General features: G+C 32.5%; 1 protein-coding gene across 1 annotated transcript; it reads right to left on the reverse strand.

The window, feature by feature from the left end:
• Nucleotides 1-4,554: 4,554 nt before the first annotated feature.
• Nucleotides 4,555-15,494, reverse strand: LOTGIDRAFT_116621 (hypothetical protein; the record flags this gene model as incomplete). Its single annotated transcript, XM_009055331.1, has 12 exons — nucleotides 4,555-4,719; nucleotides 5,253-5,454; nucleotides 7,053-7,296; nucleotides 7,777-7,927; nucleotides 8,397-8,634; nucleotides 8,953-9,104; nucleotides 9,792-9,946; nucleotides 10,209-10,362; nucleotides 11,048-11,214; nucleotides 11,684-11,953; nucleotides 12,386-12,942; nucleotides 15,265-15,494. 12 exons carry the CDS (start codon nucleotides 15,492-15,494, stop codon nucleotides 4,555-4,557), a joined length of 2,685 nt encoding a protein of 894 aa, XP_009053579.1.
• Between the last annotated feature and the right edge of the window lie 2,811 nt (nucleotides 15,495-18,305).

An 18,305-nucleotide genomic window follows, 5' to 3' on the forward strand; every position in this document is an offset into this window, starting at 1 on the left:
CCGAGGTTGTGATGTCATTATGATGCTACTGTAATGTTATTGTGATGCCACTGTTAATACCGTCAAAATGTAAACCCAAGCATATTAAAGACACTGAACAAATGGTTTTGTGGTCGGATTATTTTTTATTTAAGGAAGACAATATATATACAAAACGCACAAACACAGATTTGAACAGTGAACGACGGGGGAACATTATTGTATCTTCCAAATAATAATAATAATAATAATAATAATAATGACAACCAACCACATAATTTTAATAATGAATGATAATAATGTAGCATGAAGCACTGAACTTAGCAGCAGTCCTTTATTAGCCATAACTTCACTTTTTACTTTCAGCCCTTGACAATGACTCAACTACCATAGGGATGGGGTGAACCAAGTCCATGAACGCCCGACCCTTACAGGTCCCCAGCCTCCAGGGATCAATACAGTCATTAAATTGGCTTCCAGAGGGGTTTTCAGAATGCAAGGAGAGTATATGTTAATAAATTCCCAAGGGAAGGGCAACAACTTGTTTAAGTGCACGATCCCCACTGATCTAGTTGAGCCACTGGTCATTGATTCAGTTTTTCTGGCCAATTGTGTTATGATCTGTACCATACATGGAAAATGTGAAAGGTTGGCTAATAGAAGGACAATAAATAAATAAACATGAGCACCATCTGCTAGAAACTTATAAAAAATACAAATATTTTGATTATAAATAAATTAAAATCCTTTCACCTGAAATCAAGCGGCAAGTAATTTTGAATATATACCTAGTACAGCATGCTTTTCTTGATATTTTGGGGGATCCTGATTTCAACTTAGATATCACTCCATAAATTCAACCTAAACTTTGATATTATCACTCCATGAATTCAACCTGAACTTTGATATTATCACTCCATGAATTCAACCTAAACTTTGATATTATCACTCCATGAATTCAACCTGAACTTTGATATTATCACTCCATGAATTCAACCTAAACTTTAATATTATCACTCCATGAATTCAACCTGAACTTTGATATTATCACTCCATGAATTCAATCTGAACTTTGATATTATCACTCCACGAATTCAACCTGAACTTTGATATTATCACTTCATGAATTCAACCTGAACTTTGATATTATCAATTCAACCTGAACTTTGATATTATCAATTCAACCTGAACTTTGATATTATCACTTCATGAATTCAACCTGAACTTTGATATTATCAATTCAACCTGAACTTTGATATTATCACTCCATCAATTCAACCTGAACTTTGATATTATCAATTCAACCTGAACTTTGATATTATCACTCCATGAATTCAACCTGAACTTTGATATTATCAATTCAACCTGAACTTTGATATTATCACTTCATGAATTCAACCTGAACTTTGATATTATCACTTCAACCTGAACTTTGATATTATCACTCCATGAATTCAACCTGAACTTTGATATTATCACTCCATCAATTCAACCTGAACTTTGATATTATCACTTCATGAATTCATCCTGAACTTTGATATTATCACTTCAACCTGAACTTTGATATTATCACTCCATCAATTCAACCTGAACTTTGATATTATCAATTCAACCTGAACTTTGATATTATCACTCCATGAATTCAACCTGAATTTTGATATTATCAATTCAACCTGGACTTTGATATTACTGACAATATCACTCCATAAATTCTTCAAAAAAAAAAATATACATTTTTTGACTAACATAGGATATATTGAAGAATTGAAAAGAAATATTACAAAAGAAATGAAAATATTCTGCTCTGCTCAATGCTTCATGACTTTCATTTCAAATAATTAAACTGAACTGACTAAAAAATAATTATTTTAAAACATTTTGAGTTTATAATTTAATCAAATTTCAAATTAAGCAATTAAACAGCTACTTTACCTACTGGTAGAGCTCAATTTAAGCAACACATTACACTTTTCAGAATCAAAATCTGACATTGGGTTTCCATATAATCAATCAGAAACTTTAAGGGGGCTTAAATTAAGCTCTACTAGCAGGTACAGTAAATTTTTACACCACTATATTCCTTTAAAATTTAACTTACAGAAAATATTTGTCGTGAAATTTAATGAAGCCAAATTTTGTTTTTTGTCAGTGAATGGGAATTTAAATACATACATTGATTAAACTATACATTAAAATATGCAGATTTACATCTTTTCACCTAATTTACATATTCAAAATATTATACATTGATAGGGGGGAATTATGTTGACAGACCACAAATAATTAAAAAGAATTGTGAGTTATCTACCTTGGGGTAACTCTCAAAATTTTTCAAAACCATTTTTTGACTTTGGGAAACCTTTTCAGTCTAATTCCATTTTAAGATTTTTCAAGGATCTTATTTGAGTATAAGTCCTTTTTTAAAACAGTTAATCCATAAGGTGTTAAATAAAATTAAAGAACTTGTGTTCACAGAAGTTCATCTTTATTCTTAAAATTTCTTTCATTACATGTCTTACCCAGCCTGTGCCAATTTTCAGATTGTGGTGTAATTCAAGGTAGATGACTGCCTCAATTCTTATCAATATTAAATACAAGAGATACATTGTGGAGGGATGATCACTACAATATTCGGGGGCGGGGTCACATAAATTAATTACAACCAGAACTAAGGGTCACTATCACAAACAAATATACACAACTATCAAGCAGCACTTTTCTGGTTGGTCAAATTCTAGAGGGAGGGGACATCTTACACAGGGATTGGTCAATTATCACTTTGGTCATTTCTGTCAAAAAGACAGGCTCCTCCCACTTAATGCTTAGATTCCCATTTTCTTGCGTTGTATAATGATCCCACTGATATCAGGATTTTCCCATACCATTTTCAAATTCAGAATCAGATAACTGACACCCATATTTAAATTCAAACAAATCAGTCATTGAGAATCCATAAGGGGCGTGGCTCTTCAGAAAATGGGTGTGATCTGATTTGAGTGATTTTAATATCTCCTCCCCTTCCATAATAGGATGGAATGTTAAAAACTTAACAGGTGCTTGCATGATTGACAGATGTCCATCAAATCATGCAGTGTATTCATTCCTACATTTATTGCACTGGTTAGATTTTAAAATTTCTTAAAAAATCAGAAAAATTGGCTTGAATCAACTGCATCCCATTAAAGCCTGAATTAAAAAATGTAGTGAATTTCCAAAAATTGAAAAAATGTCATATAAAAAGAATCTCAAAGCAGTAAAAGTAGGAACGAATGCATATCTTTGCCAAACCAAACTTATAATCACATTTTGTTAAAAAACGCTTCTCACATCAGCATTTTTGAAATATGTAATAACAACAATAAAAGAAAACAATAATAATATAACTAGAATAAAAAGTGATTAAAATTAATATTTTAAACTGAACTGCAACAGTGAGTGATCAAACTTTTGATTTTTGTGGCAGGTTTAAAAATGAATTTCTTAAAGCTACCATGGTGGATGAAAAAAAATTTCAATGTCGTGAAAATTTTGCCAAATCTAAATATAAACTGCACAGATTTGCAAGTGATTTAAAATCTTCCTGCCACAATTCAGTTTAAGTAAGTGTTAAATTAGTTAAAGCTGACAATATATATATATAAGATACATTAAGAGCAAAAAATATACACGATTACTGCAATATCTGAAAAAAGCTCAAGAAATACGATATACCTTACTAGATAAATCACAATTACAAAGAGTGCAAGAATATATTTTGATATCTACATAATTTAAGGTGAAAAATGAATAATATTGAATTTCTGTCGTTTCGTTGAAATTACTACTTAATGATACTACTAGATGAGAGCTTACCAACCAATATTGGCCTTGTGGATCACTGGTTTATTATTGAAGAGGCTCTAACACCTTTTAAACATCAACCAGTGTTTGAGACCAAATGAAGAAAATTGGATAATTTTTTTTTTAATGTTTCAATACAATTTCCTAAATATGTTGTAAAAAATTTGTAATTAAAAGTATTTAATTTGACTGAATATGATGAATTTTTAATTTTATTATGCATATTAATGAGACTTAAAGCTTATTATTCGAAATTAGATAATCAAGTAATTAATGGAATTATGGAACGAAATAATCTCAGAATTTTCAAGAAAATGTTAAAACTATGTTCAGAACCAGTTTTTGTGCATCTGCTTGAAAAGTGTCAATTTCAGTACATAGACTGAAACGATCAACTATTTGTGCACCACAGATGTTGGAAAAACAGTCAGTTTTGGTAAAGAATAAATTTTCAGATTTTGGAAATCTTTCAAATATCAAAATTATAAATTGATGATATTTTTTTTAGAGTAGCTAATGAAATAGATGATAGAATCCAGAATCAATATTCATTTCACCAGCAAAAACACAACTCAAATTGAGCTATATGATACAATTACTTAAATCGTAATGGTACAAATTTAATAACAAGGGGAATAACTCATCCTGAATGATGGAATAATTTGAAGAGTTTGTGTCTTTTAAAAATTTTTTTAAAGCCATTGAAACACCAAACAAAATAACGAAGAATTAATTTCAGAAACTGAGCGTAGAGTCATCCCATTCCAGCTGATCTTTACCAGGAGCACGAGGCTCTTCGTCCGAGCTGTCTAATTCATCGTGGAAATCACTACCATCATCTTCGCTATCTGTCTCATCTCTTAATGCTTGTTGTACATTCTCTTCATATTCAAATACTTGCTAAAAATAGAATTAAAACTATATTAAGACCGGGTTTCGATAGGTATGCACTTTGGTGCTCAAGAAAGATGATGGTCAACACAAGGTTCACAGGTCTTGGGCAAAATTTCTTGACATTGATCTTTCTTAGATTATCTGAACCCATTTACAGCTGGGTCGACTGGAATATTAAAGATCCTTTCTACCAGCTTGTTTTAAGCAAAACCTCTTTACATTGACCTTTCCTGAATTAACCATACCCATTTACAGCTGGGTTGATTAGAATAATGAGGAAAAGTGACTTATCTACGATCACCAAACTTTCACATACTGTCCCAGATTAGAACCAACAATCACCATTTGTTCGAAGTAACCAAGAAAATGATGTCATGTAGGATTCCAACGCTCTAACCAACTGAGTTACAGCCGGTCCTCTAAATCAGACAAACGTCGGATTTCATGGCAAAAGTAACAACAATTTCCGAACATTTTTTTTAAATATTCCCTCATCCCTTTTCAAAAATTTATTTTCTCTTCAGTAAATCTAAACTAACCTCTTGTTCCATGGGATTAACAGTGATATTAAGAGCTGAGTTATCCCATTCCATCTCTTGTTTCTCTTCAACTTGGACAACCTGTGTTCTACGATGTACAGCTCGAATTCTGATGACTCCCAATATTATCATAAATAATAAGAATCCTATACACACCACAATAATAGCAGCCATTCCAAAATCTGTAAAAAAATCAAAATGACTTTACTATGACATATTTTTAACAATTTAGCATGTAACCTGCTCATATAAAGAGCAAGAGCCATGGTCGGTGCTTGATTGAAGAGTTCTGGAAGGTTTCGTCTTTTATTTTTTGCCCTGAATCGAAGAGTTTGAAAGGAAATATGTCACATTCAAAATTCTCCCACCTATTTCCTATTTCCGTCATTTTGAATTATGTCTTCACTTTAACTTTTTTCGGCACAGGTGGAACTATGTTCAAACTTGTTTTATTGAATGTATATTAATTCCATATATCCCTAACGTGCAGAAGTCACCAAAAATGGCCCCAAAGCATATTCTTTTGTTAGCGATAATTCTATTCCAAATTGTCCCCAAAGAACTTAAAACTTAATTAGGAACTGACAATAGTATGAAGAAATGCAGGCCTCACAAGACTAAAGGAAATTTTTTTGATTTTAAAACTGTGTTATATAACCTATGCATTAGAGAAAACAGGTCCCCTTTTGAGAATCCAAATTACATGTTAATTATAAGAGATAGAGTACCTTTAAAATAATTAATATTTATAAAGAAACTTACTGGAAGTTGAGGCTACCACATCAGGAGTAATTTTAGACGTTAACTGTTTTACGTCTTGATGTACAGCTTCATTGCTATCTCTCATAATATTAGCAGCTACTTGATAGTCATGTTGTTTGTGAACCGGGATAGCAAACAGCTGAAAGAAACCCATTGTACAATATGAACCGTAACTAATCAACTGCTGAACCACTTTAGGTAGAAAACTGATACAATTTGAACCAATCTTTCCAATATCAAAAGTTTGCACATTTTTTTCTAGAACTTGGCTAGTTTATCGTAGATTTCACTTCTAATGTCTAGAAATTTCAAAAGTTGTACGACTATCCAAAAGTTTCTCCAAAAAATATAACCAATTTTTATAAAGTTGTACGCATATCCAAAAAAGCTTAAATCTGAAATGCTAAGGATCCAAAGTAACTGTACAAGCCACTGTCAATGAAATGGATTTCAGCTAAAGGTAAGCTATCTTTTATTAGTTTAAATGGACAAAGGTCAAGTTTAGACCAAGATTAACCAGTGCACTGGACCCTTACAAGCTGACATGCCTTGCTCATTACATATTAGACTGATAAAATAGATAAACTAAACTAAGCACTGATAGCCCGTCTAGATAATGTTTACTTGTTTACTTAATGTTTACTTGTTTACTTTATAAGTGGAGGATTATACATTAACAAGCTTTACTATGTTTTATCAACACAATATCCTGTTCAGTGAGTGAAAATTTCAGAATTCAAACTATGTAACTTGCTATCGTGTTGCTATATTACAAAAACTGTGGTTTCTTCTAGATTACTAGAGTTGATATTGAAGATTATTTCTAAAGTCATTAACTGTAAACAATGTCCATTCTAATATTTTTAAAAAAATTCGAAATCCTATTTATAAATCTTTAGTCAAAGTAAGGTGTCATTGACGAAATCAGAAGTCAGAAAGTTTGTAACTGTAGTTTCTTGTATCTAGTTCACGTAACCAGATATCTGATTGGTCAATATCACCACTGTGAGAATATCAACCAATCAGTGTTCATAATACTGGGAATCAAACAATTCTCTACAAGTTACGATGTTTCTGAAAACCAGTTTCAGAAAACGCATGATAAAAGCAAGGGGCATAACTCCCATTAAGCTTACCTGTGTCTTGAACAAGTTGCTAATAAATCTATGATTTTCTGAAGAACATTCCAGTGACAAGGATCTAGTTTTTAAGATATTAGGTTGGTTGTGATAATAATGAATCTTTCTCAATACACTGGTATATCTTTCTTTAGTATCAGCATCTATAGAAAAATCATAGAATTAATAATAAAATCATAGAATTAATAATAAAATCATAGAATTAATAATAAAATCATAGAATTAATAATAAAATCATGTAAGAAAACTGATAAATTTCACCATCAATACTTTATTTTCTGCATCCATCTGCGTGCTAATGAGACCAAGGCACACCATGCAGTGTGTAATGAGGAAAATTTGAACAAGACATTTGCTAATTTCCATCTATCAAGGAATTTTAATGTGCACAGCCTGTGACCCAAGGGGGCCCCATGATTTATGGCCCCATCCAAACGACTAGATGCTTTTTCCATGTCAGGCCCTCCACCTTCATAACTGACATGGCGAAATGGGTTGAAAAGTCCAAAGGTATCTGAAACCATTGCAGGATTTAACTCTGGAACTTCAGCTTATAAAGCAAGCATCTTACCAAATTGGTCTAGCAGCTCCCCCATGTGAAATCAAACACCTTAATTACTTACTCATAATGACGACACCATCGTTAGTCTCGCTCCATTCTAATCCCAGGTTCCCCATGATATGAGTTGGTAGAGATAGATGTTCATAGAATAAATTTAATGGTGGATCAGCCTTAATTTCACATGAATCAATCAAAATTTCTTGGGAATGTTTCTTTAACTGGGTCTCTTCTGAAATACAAATTGCCTATTATTTTACACATGCATTGGAAAAATTGAATTTCTGAACTCTTTAGTTGATAAACTTCAGATAAGTGTATCACTTTTCAAAATGTGAATCTGACATTAAAATCATTTACAATGAAAACTTTGATTCACAAGGATCCCTTTTACCAGCTATTCCTTAGCCAAACCCTTTGATATATATTTTTCCCATCGTATTCATTTACTGGAGTAATGAGAAAAGACTTGGTCGATCCTACCAAACTTTCACACTGACCAAGATTAGAACCCACCCACGACCATCATTTGTTAGATGATGCCAACAAATAACACCAGTTAAATTTCAAAGCTTTTACAAACCAATGCTGATTGTGATGAGGATAGGGGTAATATAGGCAAATACTGGTTTTCTATGAAGTCATATTCAAGAATAACTTACGTTCTAATTTAGCTTGAGAGACTTTCAGATTAAGTTGAGCTTGTTTATCATCATCATCTTCCTCTTCAACTTCTTCAATGATGTTCTTAGATTTGGTATACATGATGTCCACTTTCTCAAAGACTTGAATACCTCTTTCAAACTCGTATACTGGACTGCTGATGGTATCATTACCCAGTATCTTAATGATTGGTTTAGGAGGTTCCTGTACCACTACACTGCTCTTAATCTTAGTGAGTGTGATTTTTTGATCATTACAACTGTAACAAAAGGAAATTTGATCAAGATTCTTTTCCTGTGCAGCCACCACAATAATTCAATGAAAAACTGTTCTGAACTTTCCTTGTGCACAGCCTGTAGCACACAGGGCCTCGGTTTATTGTTCCATTCAAACAACTAGACGCTTTTCCCATGTCAGCCCTCTAACCTGCATCACTGACAAGGGGAAACTGGTATGAAAAATCCAAAGGTATCATCTCGACCTATGCCGTGATTGAACCCTGGACCTTAAGGTTAGCGAGCAAGCATCTAACTCACTGAGTGACCGCAGCTCCTGAGATGACATTAATGACATTTACCTGATAGTAGTTTCAATTTCTAACTTTCTGCGTCCAGGGGTAGGGTAGGATCGGACATTAACATAGCCTACTTCATGTAATAATTTCTCTACCTCACTAACTTTTTTACCAGAAATATTAAACTCCGTCATTTCATTGTTAAAACTTACACTCTGTAATACACAATGAGATAAAATAAAGTGAAATACATTAAAATGAAATGAAATACAATGAAATGAAATACGATGAAATACAATGAAATGAAATACGATGAAATACAATGAAATGAAATACGATGAAATGAAATACGATGAAATGAAATACAATGAAATACAATGAAATGAATGAAATACAATGAAACGAAATACGATGAAATGAAATACAATGAAATGAAATACGATGAAATGAAATACAATGAAATGAAATACAATGAAATACGATGAAATGAAATACAATGAAATACGATGAAATGAAATACAATGAAATGAATGAAATACAATGAAATGAATGAAATACAATGAAACGAAATACAATGAAATGAATGAAATACAATGAAACGAAATACGATGAAATGAAATACATTGCAATGAAATACAGTTTTACACCTTACTTCATTTATTTCTTATCCAGAAAGTATTTAGAGTTATATCCCCTGTATCATTTACTTTTAGAAAAATGGCAAAATCTTTTCATATAAATAATCCTATAAAAATATTGAGATACCACAAGTCGCCAAATTCACCAGTGTTCACATCCCCACGCAGTTAACAGATGTACAGGACTCATTCAACGAATATGCTTTCAAGTGTCAATCCAAGCAGTCTGGCACTCACAAAATTAAATGGCATGAAGAGACTTACTGATCCAGTCTTCATTTCACCAAGAGCATGGAAATCCAGACTTTCTTTACAGTTATTAAGACATCTTATAACTCTATCATCTTCTCTCTTATCTTTTAATACAGATAATCCAGCTAAATATCCCTTGAAGAAATGTCCAAACTTAGATTTGCCTCCTACAATATAAAAACATTAACGTCAATATTGTTCAGATTGATATTGATTGGATTCATTCAGTGTGCAATGATGGAAATTTTGCCAGCCAAGACAGCAGTCTTGGTTGCCTCTATGCCATTGTCCAAATTTATAGAAGTTTTTCAAACTGCACTGCAAGCACTATCTCAACCTGTAACAAAATCAAACCCTGCAAAATCAGATTAGCAGTTCTGTGATGCTACAACTTCAAATATTTCTTATTATCTAAAACTAGTAACGTACCCTGCCAGCAACCACCAACCGCTAATTTGGTATAGTGAACTTTACTGGAAGGATGTAGTGGCCAATCATCTATTTCTTCAAATATAGTTTTATCTTGTAATAACAGTTTACCATCAATATATAATTTTACCTGTAACATAATATCAATCCGGCTCTAAAAGGATTGTCAGGAAATAATTCTTTTATAGCGCCAGATATTCCATTCTATAAAAATTGAGAATGCCAAAAAAATGGAGCAATTTGAAATTTTACATCTTGCACTGATTTGCTTAATTTAAGAAGCAAAGCCATTCAAATATCAAAGTAACATACTATGACAACCCTGAAGCAGAAGGGACCTTTATCTACAGTGCCATCAAAAAGTAGGCGCATTTATCCAGCCTAAATGACAGACCAGGGTATCAAGAATCTGTGAAGTAACCCACAGAAAATGAATGAAACTGAATAAAATTGTATTTGGATTAAAAGTGGCTATGAAGCTAAGGCTGTCAAGAGACATCACATAATGTTAAAGTCATACACTGTCAGTTATATAACTTGTTCAGTATGGCATTTAAAATTAGCCTATTACAGTCAGTGTTTAAAGGGTTAAATATTATTTTATATCACAAATTTCCAAAAAGGGGAAACCAATTAAAACTATATCATTATCCTGTTATTTGACGTTTCGGCTTACTGCCTTCTTAGTAAAATAACGGAATAAGATGTGATGGAGATCTATTTTGGGTGTTTCTGAAGAAGGCAGTAAGCCGAAACGTCAGGACAATAATATAGGTTAAACATTATATCAAATATAAGGTCTAACTTACCATATGATCATCAGCATTTTTCAGATCCACACTGATAGCATAGTGATGCCATTCATTATCATTAATTTGAGGTAAGTGCCATCTCCATTCTGCTGGTTTAAATATTTCCATTTCTTCTTCAGTGGTTGGTTCTCTTCTTAATAATAACACCAGTTTTTCACCGTGGACAAACAGAGCATAGTGATGTCTGTTCATTTCTACAGTAAAATAAATATGATGCTTTGATCATGTTGGAAATACCTTTAAACACTAGTAGTAGCTCTAGTGACCACATAATAATAATAATAATAATAATACATTTGTATAGTGCCTATTTTCTAGAAAGTTCTACTCAATGGCGCTAATAATGTATTATGCACCCAAATGGCTGGCGGCCATTAAGGCCCGAGACTATATCATAAAATATCATCTTTAAGTTTACTTGGAGTTCAGTTTGGTAAATGCAAACCATTTGGTATATATTTGAAACAGACTTTTTTTTGTGCTGCCAAAAACTGAATTGATTTTCATAGATATCTATGAGTATTCTTATTTTAAAACCTTGAAATGGAATTTTAAATTCAGCAAAACACTATTTTGCATGAAAAATCACACATGATAAATTTCGCATGATATCCACTTCAAACTTCAACCAATCACCTCCTTGAATCAAATTAATATACTTACTTTCTCCATCAGACATACACATGATGTGTTCTTTAGGATGTTTGCTATGTCCCTGTTGATAGTTATCATCGAACACATGTTTCATCCAGGTAGAGATGGTAAATTCATTGTCTAATGTGTGGTTGAAATGATCTTCTGGTACAATGGCAGCGTTGTCTCCGTCAAAATAAAAGACTTGATCACTTTCATGTCCGTCATCTGTTCCGATATTTTTGGTCCATTCAGCAGAAGATGGTGGTGGAAGAAGATCTGTACTATCTCCACTAGCTCCTGAAATTTCAATGTCACGTGATTAGAGAAGCTTTCATTTCTCGCAATTTCAACATTTCATTAAAAATTGTGTCAATTGGGTAGATGTAAAAACAATATCTATGTATGAAAGAAATGAAGTTATACATTCTAATTTTCTTCCCGATTAGACTAAATCAATGCACCATGAAGAATAAGATGGCTTTTCCGTTGCCGACCAAGATTAGAAGCCAAAACCACCATTAGACTAAACCAGCAAACAACCTCTCCCTAAAAATTTCAATGCAATGTCAAAATATGTCCAACGCTTTAAACATTGGCCTCCATTCATTTAGAAACCTGTCCGAAGTTGTTATTCAATTTTAATGCTTCATAATTAGCATAATTTGACAAAGGGGAATTGTGAAGAACATGTTGTTGATACTATCCAAGGATTAGAAAGTCTTTACTTACCACAAATCTTTCTCTGGGAGGTTATAGAGAAGGTATCACGATCACAGCCTTTGCCAATATGGTTGGTACCTAGTGTCATTTTAACAGACACATCACCGACTTGGTCTGGTTTGCAGGTGTCTTCACAGATTTGGAGTCTGGCTTCGGCAGCTAACTTCTGGCGTCCACTACCAGCGAAATAGACAACCTTATCTTCCACGCCTCTCCAACCTGTCACGCAGATCTCCTTGATGAAGATGTTCACGGAGACCGGCTTGGAGTATTTGCCGCCACATTCTTGGGCCTTGACCTTCATGATGAAGTTACGATGACGCTTGTAGTCCAAGGCTTCTGTGTTTTTGATGTTACCCTGGTTGTCGATCTCGAAAGGAACGTTGGGAGTGACGATTTTGTAATCACAAATATCATGGAATGTCGGTGATCTGTCTTCATCGTAAGCTTTGACTGTAATAATTTGGTCGTACACTCTGCCTTCTTCAATGGTGGCATAGTAGGAGGCATTCTCGAATTTCGGGACAAATTCATCCACATCTTTGACTTTGATCAACACGACAGCTCTGAAAATATCAATAAATACCTTAATGAGTCAAAAAAGATCGAAAAATCGATTTTTAAAAGTTATTGATGGGAGTTTAATGAAACTTATGTCTTAAGTTGGAAAATACAATATTTTGGTTAATTCAAACTAAAAATTTTGATGTATTAACTAAATAAATTTCTTTAAGGGAAAAAAAATAGGAATTTACATCTATGCACATTTTCTTTTTAAAAAAAAAAAAAAGAATCCACAAATTTGATTCTAAATATGTGATTTATAGATTTTTCTAGCCAGTTTTCTTTCAGAATGTAGACAGAAATGAAATGGAGTTTTACCGGTCAATAAATTCAGCTAACACTATGCAGTATGCAATGAAACTCCCTAGATATAATCTCAATGCATGTCCAAATCAAATCCTGGACTTCTAGGTTAAGGTGCAGACACACAAGTAGTCTTGGTTGGAGACATTTGTCTGATTGGATGATGAAGGTCTGTCTAGCAGACGATAAAACTATCGGAGACAATTTTTATACTTGTTTGATATTATAAATCTGTCAGAGACACTATAATTTTGTTGTGGAAGCACAGGCACAGAAAGATTTTACTCAAGATTCAAGTCGGAGAAAAAATCTCTGACCAAGATTGCTCGTGTGCCCGCACAACAAACGAGATTCCAATATAGATCTATATATAACCTTAGACCTAGACACATTATTTAATATAAGTGGACATTTGACAAGCACTTAATGTATGGAGGTTAAAATATCAGTTACAAGACTGTCCTGGGTATTTAGGGTCAAGTGATTCTAAGTTTCTTGACAGGTTAATATATCTTGTTGATTAAATTTATTAGTTCAAGCATCCTTATAGTTCAAAAAAACTTTTAGGTGCAAAGGTAGAGGGAAATGGTAAAAAAAAAGATGCATTCTGAAATCTTTGTCTACAAGAGTTCCAGAAACCATTATCTTATTTTAATCGTAGACAAACCGTATTTCCATTCTGACAAGTTATACAACATGTTTATTAAAAATGCAAGACATGAGATTTCAGCTATCTCGGGCGGATATTTGAATACGGAGTGTATCTGTGGATAAAAAAAAATATCTAAATATTATACCTTCACTAGAATTTACAAATATTGATCTATTTCAAAATGATTTGAAACAGGAACCGCAGACATTAGATAAGAAAACGGAATGATGCTGGATATAAACATTCCTGATACAGATGATGTACCAAAGGTTAGAAACTATATAAGACATGCTATTAACAAAGTGCTTAGGCTGTATTCTTGGAATTAATTTTTCTTGTGTATCAATGCCATATATGGCTTCTATTTGCATTATTCCAATTACTTTTCTGTGATTCCTGTAATTACAGGAATGCTTATCCACAAACGCTGTTAATAATATCTTGGAGAGCTACGTCATAAAACGGTCAGTATTTCTATAATTACAGGAAGCACAGACATCTGACGGAAAAATTGTAATGATACAAATTGATGCTTCCAATGTCCTTGATACACATAAACATTCTCTATAATCCCTTTACATATTAGTCGCAGTATAATATATCTGATAAAATCTCAAGACGTAAAAAAAATAATAATCGGCTTATAGAAGTCATTTATATTACATGAGCTCTTAGAGTGATTATAATTATAGGTTTAGTTATGAAAACTAGTAATCAATAGTAACGACAAGGTGTATATCAATATCTTATTATAGCTACCGGGCCAATATCGCATTATTAACGGGCCGATAACACATTATTATCACTTTAATCAGGCGATATATTCACAGATATTTATCGCTTTAATTATTACTCGAGAGGTTATAAAACTACTGTCTAATACCTTCATCCCCTTACAGGCAAAATCCTCTTTAAGTTAATTTATCTTTTCCATCCTTTTATTTCCTATTGACTGGACTAATGAAGACAGCCAATGCCATTCTGTGTGCAAAGGGGGAAATTTTGAAGCTTTTTGGGCCAATGTCACTTTAAAGGCAATATCCTCTTTTAATTCAAATGAAAGTCTTTTTAAATTCTATTTTACTATTGACTGGACTAGTGAAGACAGACGATGCCATTCTGTGTACAGTGAGGGAAATTCAGTTATCCAAAAAGTGCATCACTTTCAACTGATATTCAAATGAATCTGTATTTTGAGTCTGACTTTTAGGCTATCAACAGGCAAAGCTATTCAATATCCAATGAGAGAACTTTTTCAACGAAGAAGAAAAATGGAAGAAAAAAAGCAGATTGGATCCCTGATGCCACTTAACAACTGAGACTTAAGTCTATATACCTATTTAGTTTATACAATATGCAAAGTACTTACGGATTAGAGATTTTCTTGCTTTCTCCACAATCTACAGCTACAATATTGAATCTGTAGTGTCTTCTCTTTTCATAGTTCAGTTTAAATCCCTCTTTGACTCGGATCTCAGCTAACCCTGTTGTTCTATTAACTACCACTACTTCGAATGGTAGACTGGTCTTCTTGAAATGTTTCACAATGTTATATTCACAGATATAACCTGAAAATAACCAAAATAGATCATTTATCATTAGATATAACCTGAAAAGGTGAAAAAGTCCTTTTTTGTTTATCCAGACTGTACGTACATGGGCATTTATGATTGGTTAAAACTCTTAATTATATGCAATAAGAACATAGTGATATGATTAAGAATACATGATAGTTCATTAGAAACACTAGTTAATCAAATAATTTGCTTAATTTGACACTAAAAAATAAGGAAACCCATCTTTAAGTCTCGGTCTCTTCTAAGAAAGACTCAGTAATAATATTAAAAGTTTATTGTGAAACCTACTGTGTATGTAATAAACAGAAGAAACCAGATTTAATTAACTATACCACTAACAGTCTTGTGTAATGTAGAAACTTGTTTTGAAGTTTAGAACATAATTCAAATTTTATGTCTGTTTTCTGGTATAAAAGTTTTATATATATCAAAGCAATCGGAATCTATAGATTTACATTCTATAATAGATTTTATTCATTGTATTCGAGATTAAAGCAAAAATCTTATTTTCTATCCCAAATTTTGACTTAAGAAGCTTTCATATATTTAAAGGCACATTTCTTCTCTTGCTATTTGAATTTTCTCTTGTTAAATTACAAGAATAAATTTGTCCAAATATTTGTTATACCAGTACAAGCTGATATAATGCAATTTCAGCTTTCTGTATCACTTTTCTAAAGTAAAATCTGACACCCTATTCATCTGCAATTCATTGCCAGGATGTCACAGGCAATTAATTATCCTATGTCATGGAAGTTTCATTATTTTGTACTCCAGAATAGGTTTTTACTGAATTGTTACAATTCAAACCATGAAATTCAATTCTTAAAAGGGATAAAGATAGTTGAAATTGAAATAATCACTTCCAAAGAAATGTATTTTAATCTATGTGCCCTTAATGTTAAAGGTGATACGGATAGCTAGCAAAGAAAAGATTTAAACAATTTTTAAAGGGGCATTCTGCTTTTTTGTAAAACATTTTAATTATCAAAATCGTCGTAAATTATACCTGAAAATATTTCTAAAGTATGCTATTTATATCTATGTATCTACTTGATCAAACCGAATTTGGTTAAATTTAAGAGATTTTGGTGTACAGTTTTCACAAATTTGAGCAAAAAAAAATTTAAACCTACAAAAAAAATAGAGGAATGTCCCTTTAACATAAATCCCAAAATTTAATTTAAAAAAATTAAATTTGTATGTTCTAAAATGTCAGTCTAAATTGAATTTAAACATTTAACCCACACTGGTGATAAATAATAACTTAATACTATTTAAGTCATGTGACAGTTTTTAAGTCGATCAATAAAATATATCTGACTAGAGTCAAGATGGAATTTCACTGGAAACTCTTTAAATTATCTATTCTTATCATGCAAATAAAATCTAACTCCAATCAATGACTTGCAGGAAATCAGTTGGAATAATTCCAAGTATTTCTTACAGGCAATGTCGTCGTTATTTTTCGGGACGCGTTATAAGTTTTTTTATCGCTCTCCTATTTGCATTTAAAAGGACAATATCTACTTTATTTCACAATGGTGTCCAATAACTTCAAATTATAAACAGTCTGGTATTTTTAACAGATGATGGTTACAACCTGAAACACGTGATGACACCATGCGATCATTACAGAGCGTCTACTTTAGAGAGCATTTGAATGGTTGGATATTCAAATATGTGTTGCGTAACAATTTTGTTCGATCATGAATGGAAAGTAAAGACCCCCTCAGAAAAATTGTGAAATGAAATACGTAGACCTGGCCAATGTTCTTCAAATATATCTTATGATCATATTTGAAGTAAGAATTTTAACATATTGTCATTGAGAATGCATCAAAAATGCAGAAACTCACATTTCCCTACAATAACCAAAATTGTAGTCAGCCACTTTAGAGCTCAAATCAGAAATGACTGGCTTAAATTGAAAGACCTGGTTTGAAATTTCTAACACGAAATTTTGATGGTGTCAAATGTGTTTACCTGCGCCATCTAAAGCATCTTTGGCTATGGATCGCACGGAAAAAACGTGAAACAAATTATATTATTTGAATATGATAATAACATCAAATGTGTTTATCTGCACCACCTAAAGTATCTATGGCCATGGACGACAACCCACAGAAAAACCATGAAACAAAATTTGTAAATCCGTTTTAACCAAAATAATAATAATAATATGGAATGTGTTTGTTTACCTGCACCACCTAAAGTATCTCTATCAGTAGCTGTAATACTGGGCTTAATCTTGGTCACTTTATTTTCATTTTCGTTGATTAAAGCATGAAACACTGGCTTGCCTCGGCTGTTCTTTGCACTCGACACTATAACAGGATCATAATAGTTGGGTTCTGGAAAAGAAAATCAGTCCAGAAAATCAATAACATGAAAAGAAAAGTAGCAGTAAAAATTGATTTTAGGTAGGATGTCATGGCAAGATAAGCTGCCTATTAAATCAAGCTAGAATCAAATTTTTTTTCTCCATTATTTGATCTGGTTTAGGATTGGTTTAAGTGTAAATAATTCACAGTTTTCTAAGCGCAAATGATGTATCGGTGATAATGGATATCAGTTAAAGGCTTGTTAAGAGGTTTTCTCGCTTTTTTTTATGTATCGAGGCCATTTATGGCTTCCATTTGCATCATTCCAATTTCCCTGCAGATGTCTGTGGTTTCTGTAATCATAGAAATACTTAACCATATATGGCTTCACTGTATCTAAAGGCCTAATGCTTATTATTTTAAGACCCACAGACGTCTGATTGAAAATTGGAATGGTGCAAATTGATGCTTACAGTGTCCACGATACACATAAAAAAAACGTTTAGAAA

This window comes from Lottia gigantea, assembly GCF_000327385.1.
Source record: "Lottia gigantea unplaced genomic scaffold LOTGIsca_24, whole genome shotgun sequence".
Classification (NCBI taxonomy): Eukaryota; Metazoa; Mollusca; class Gastropoda; family Lottiidae; genus Lottia; species Lottia gigantea.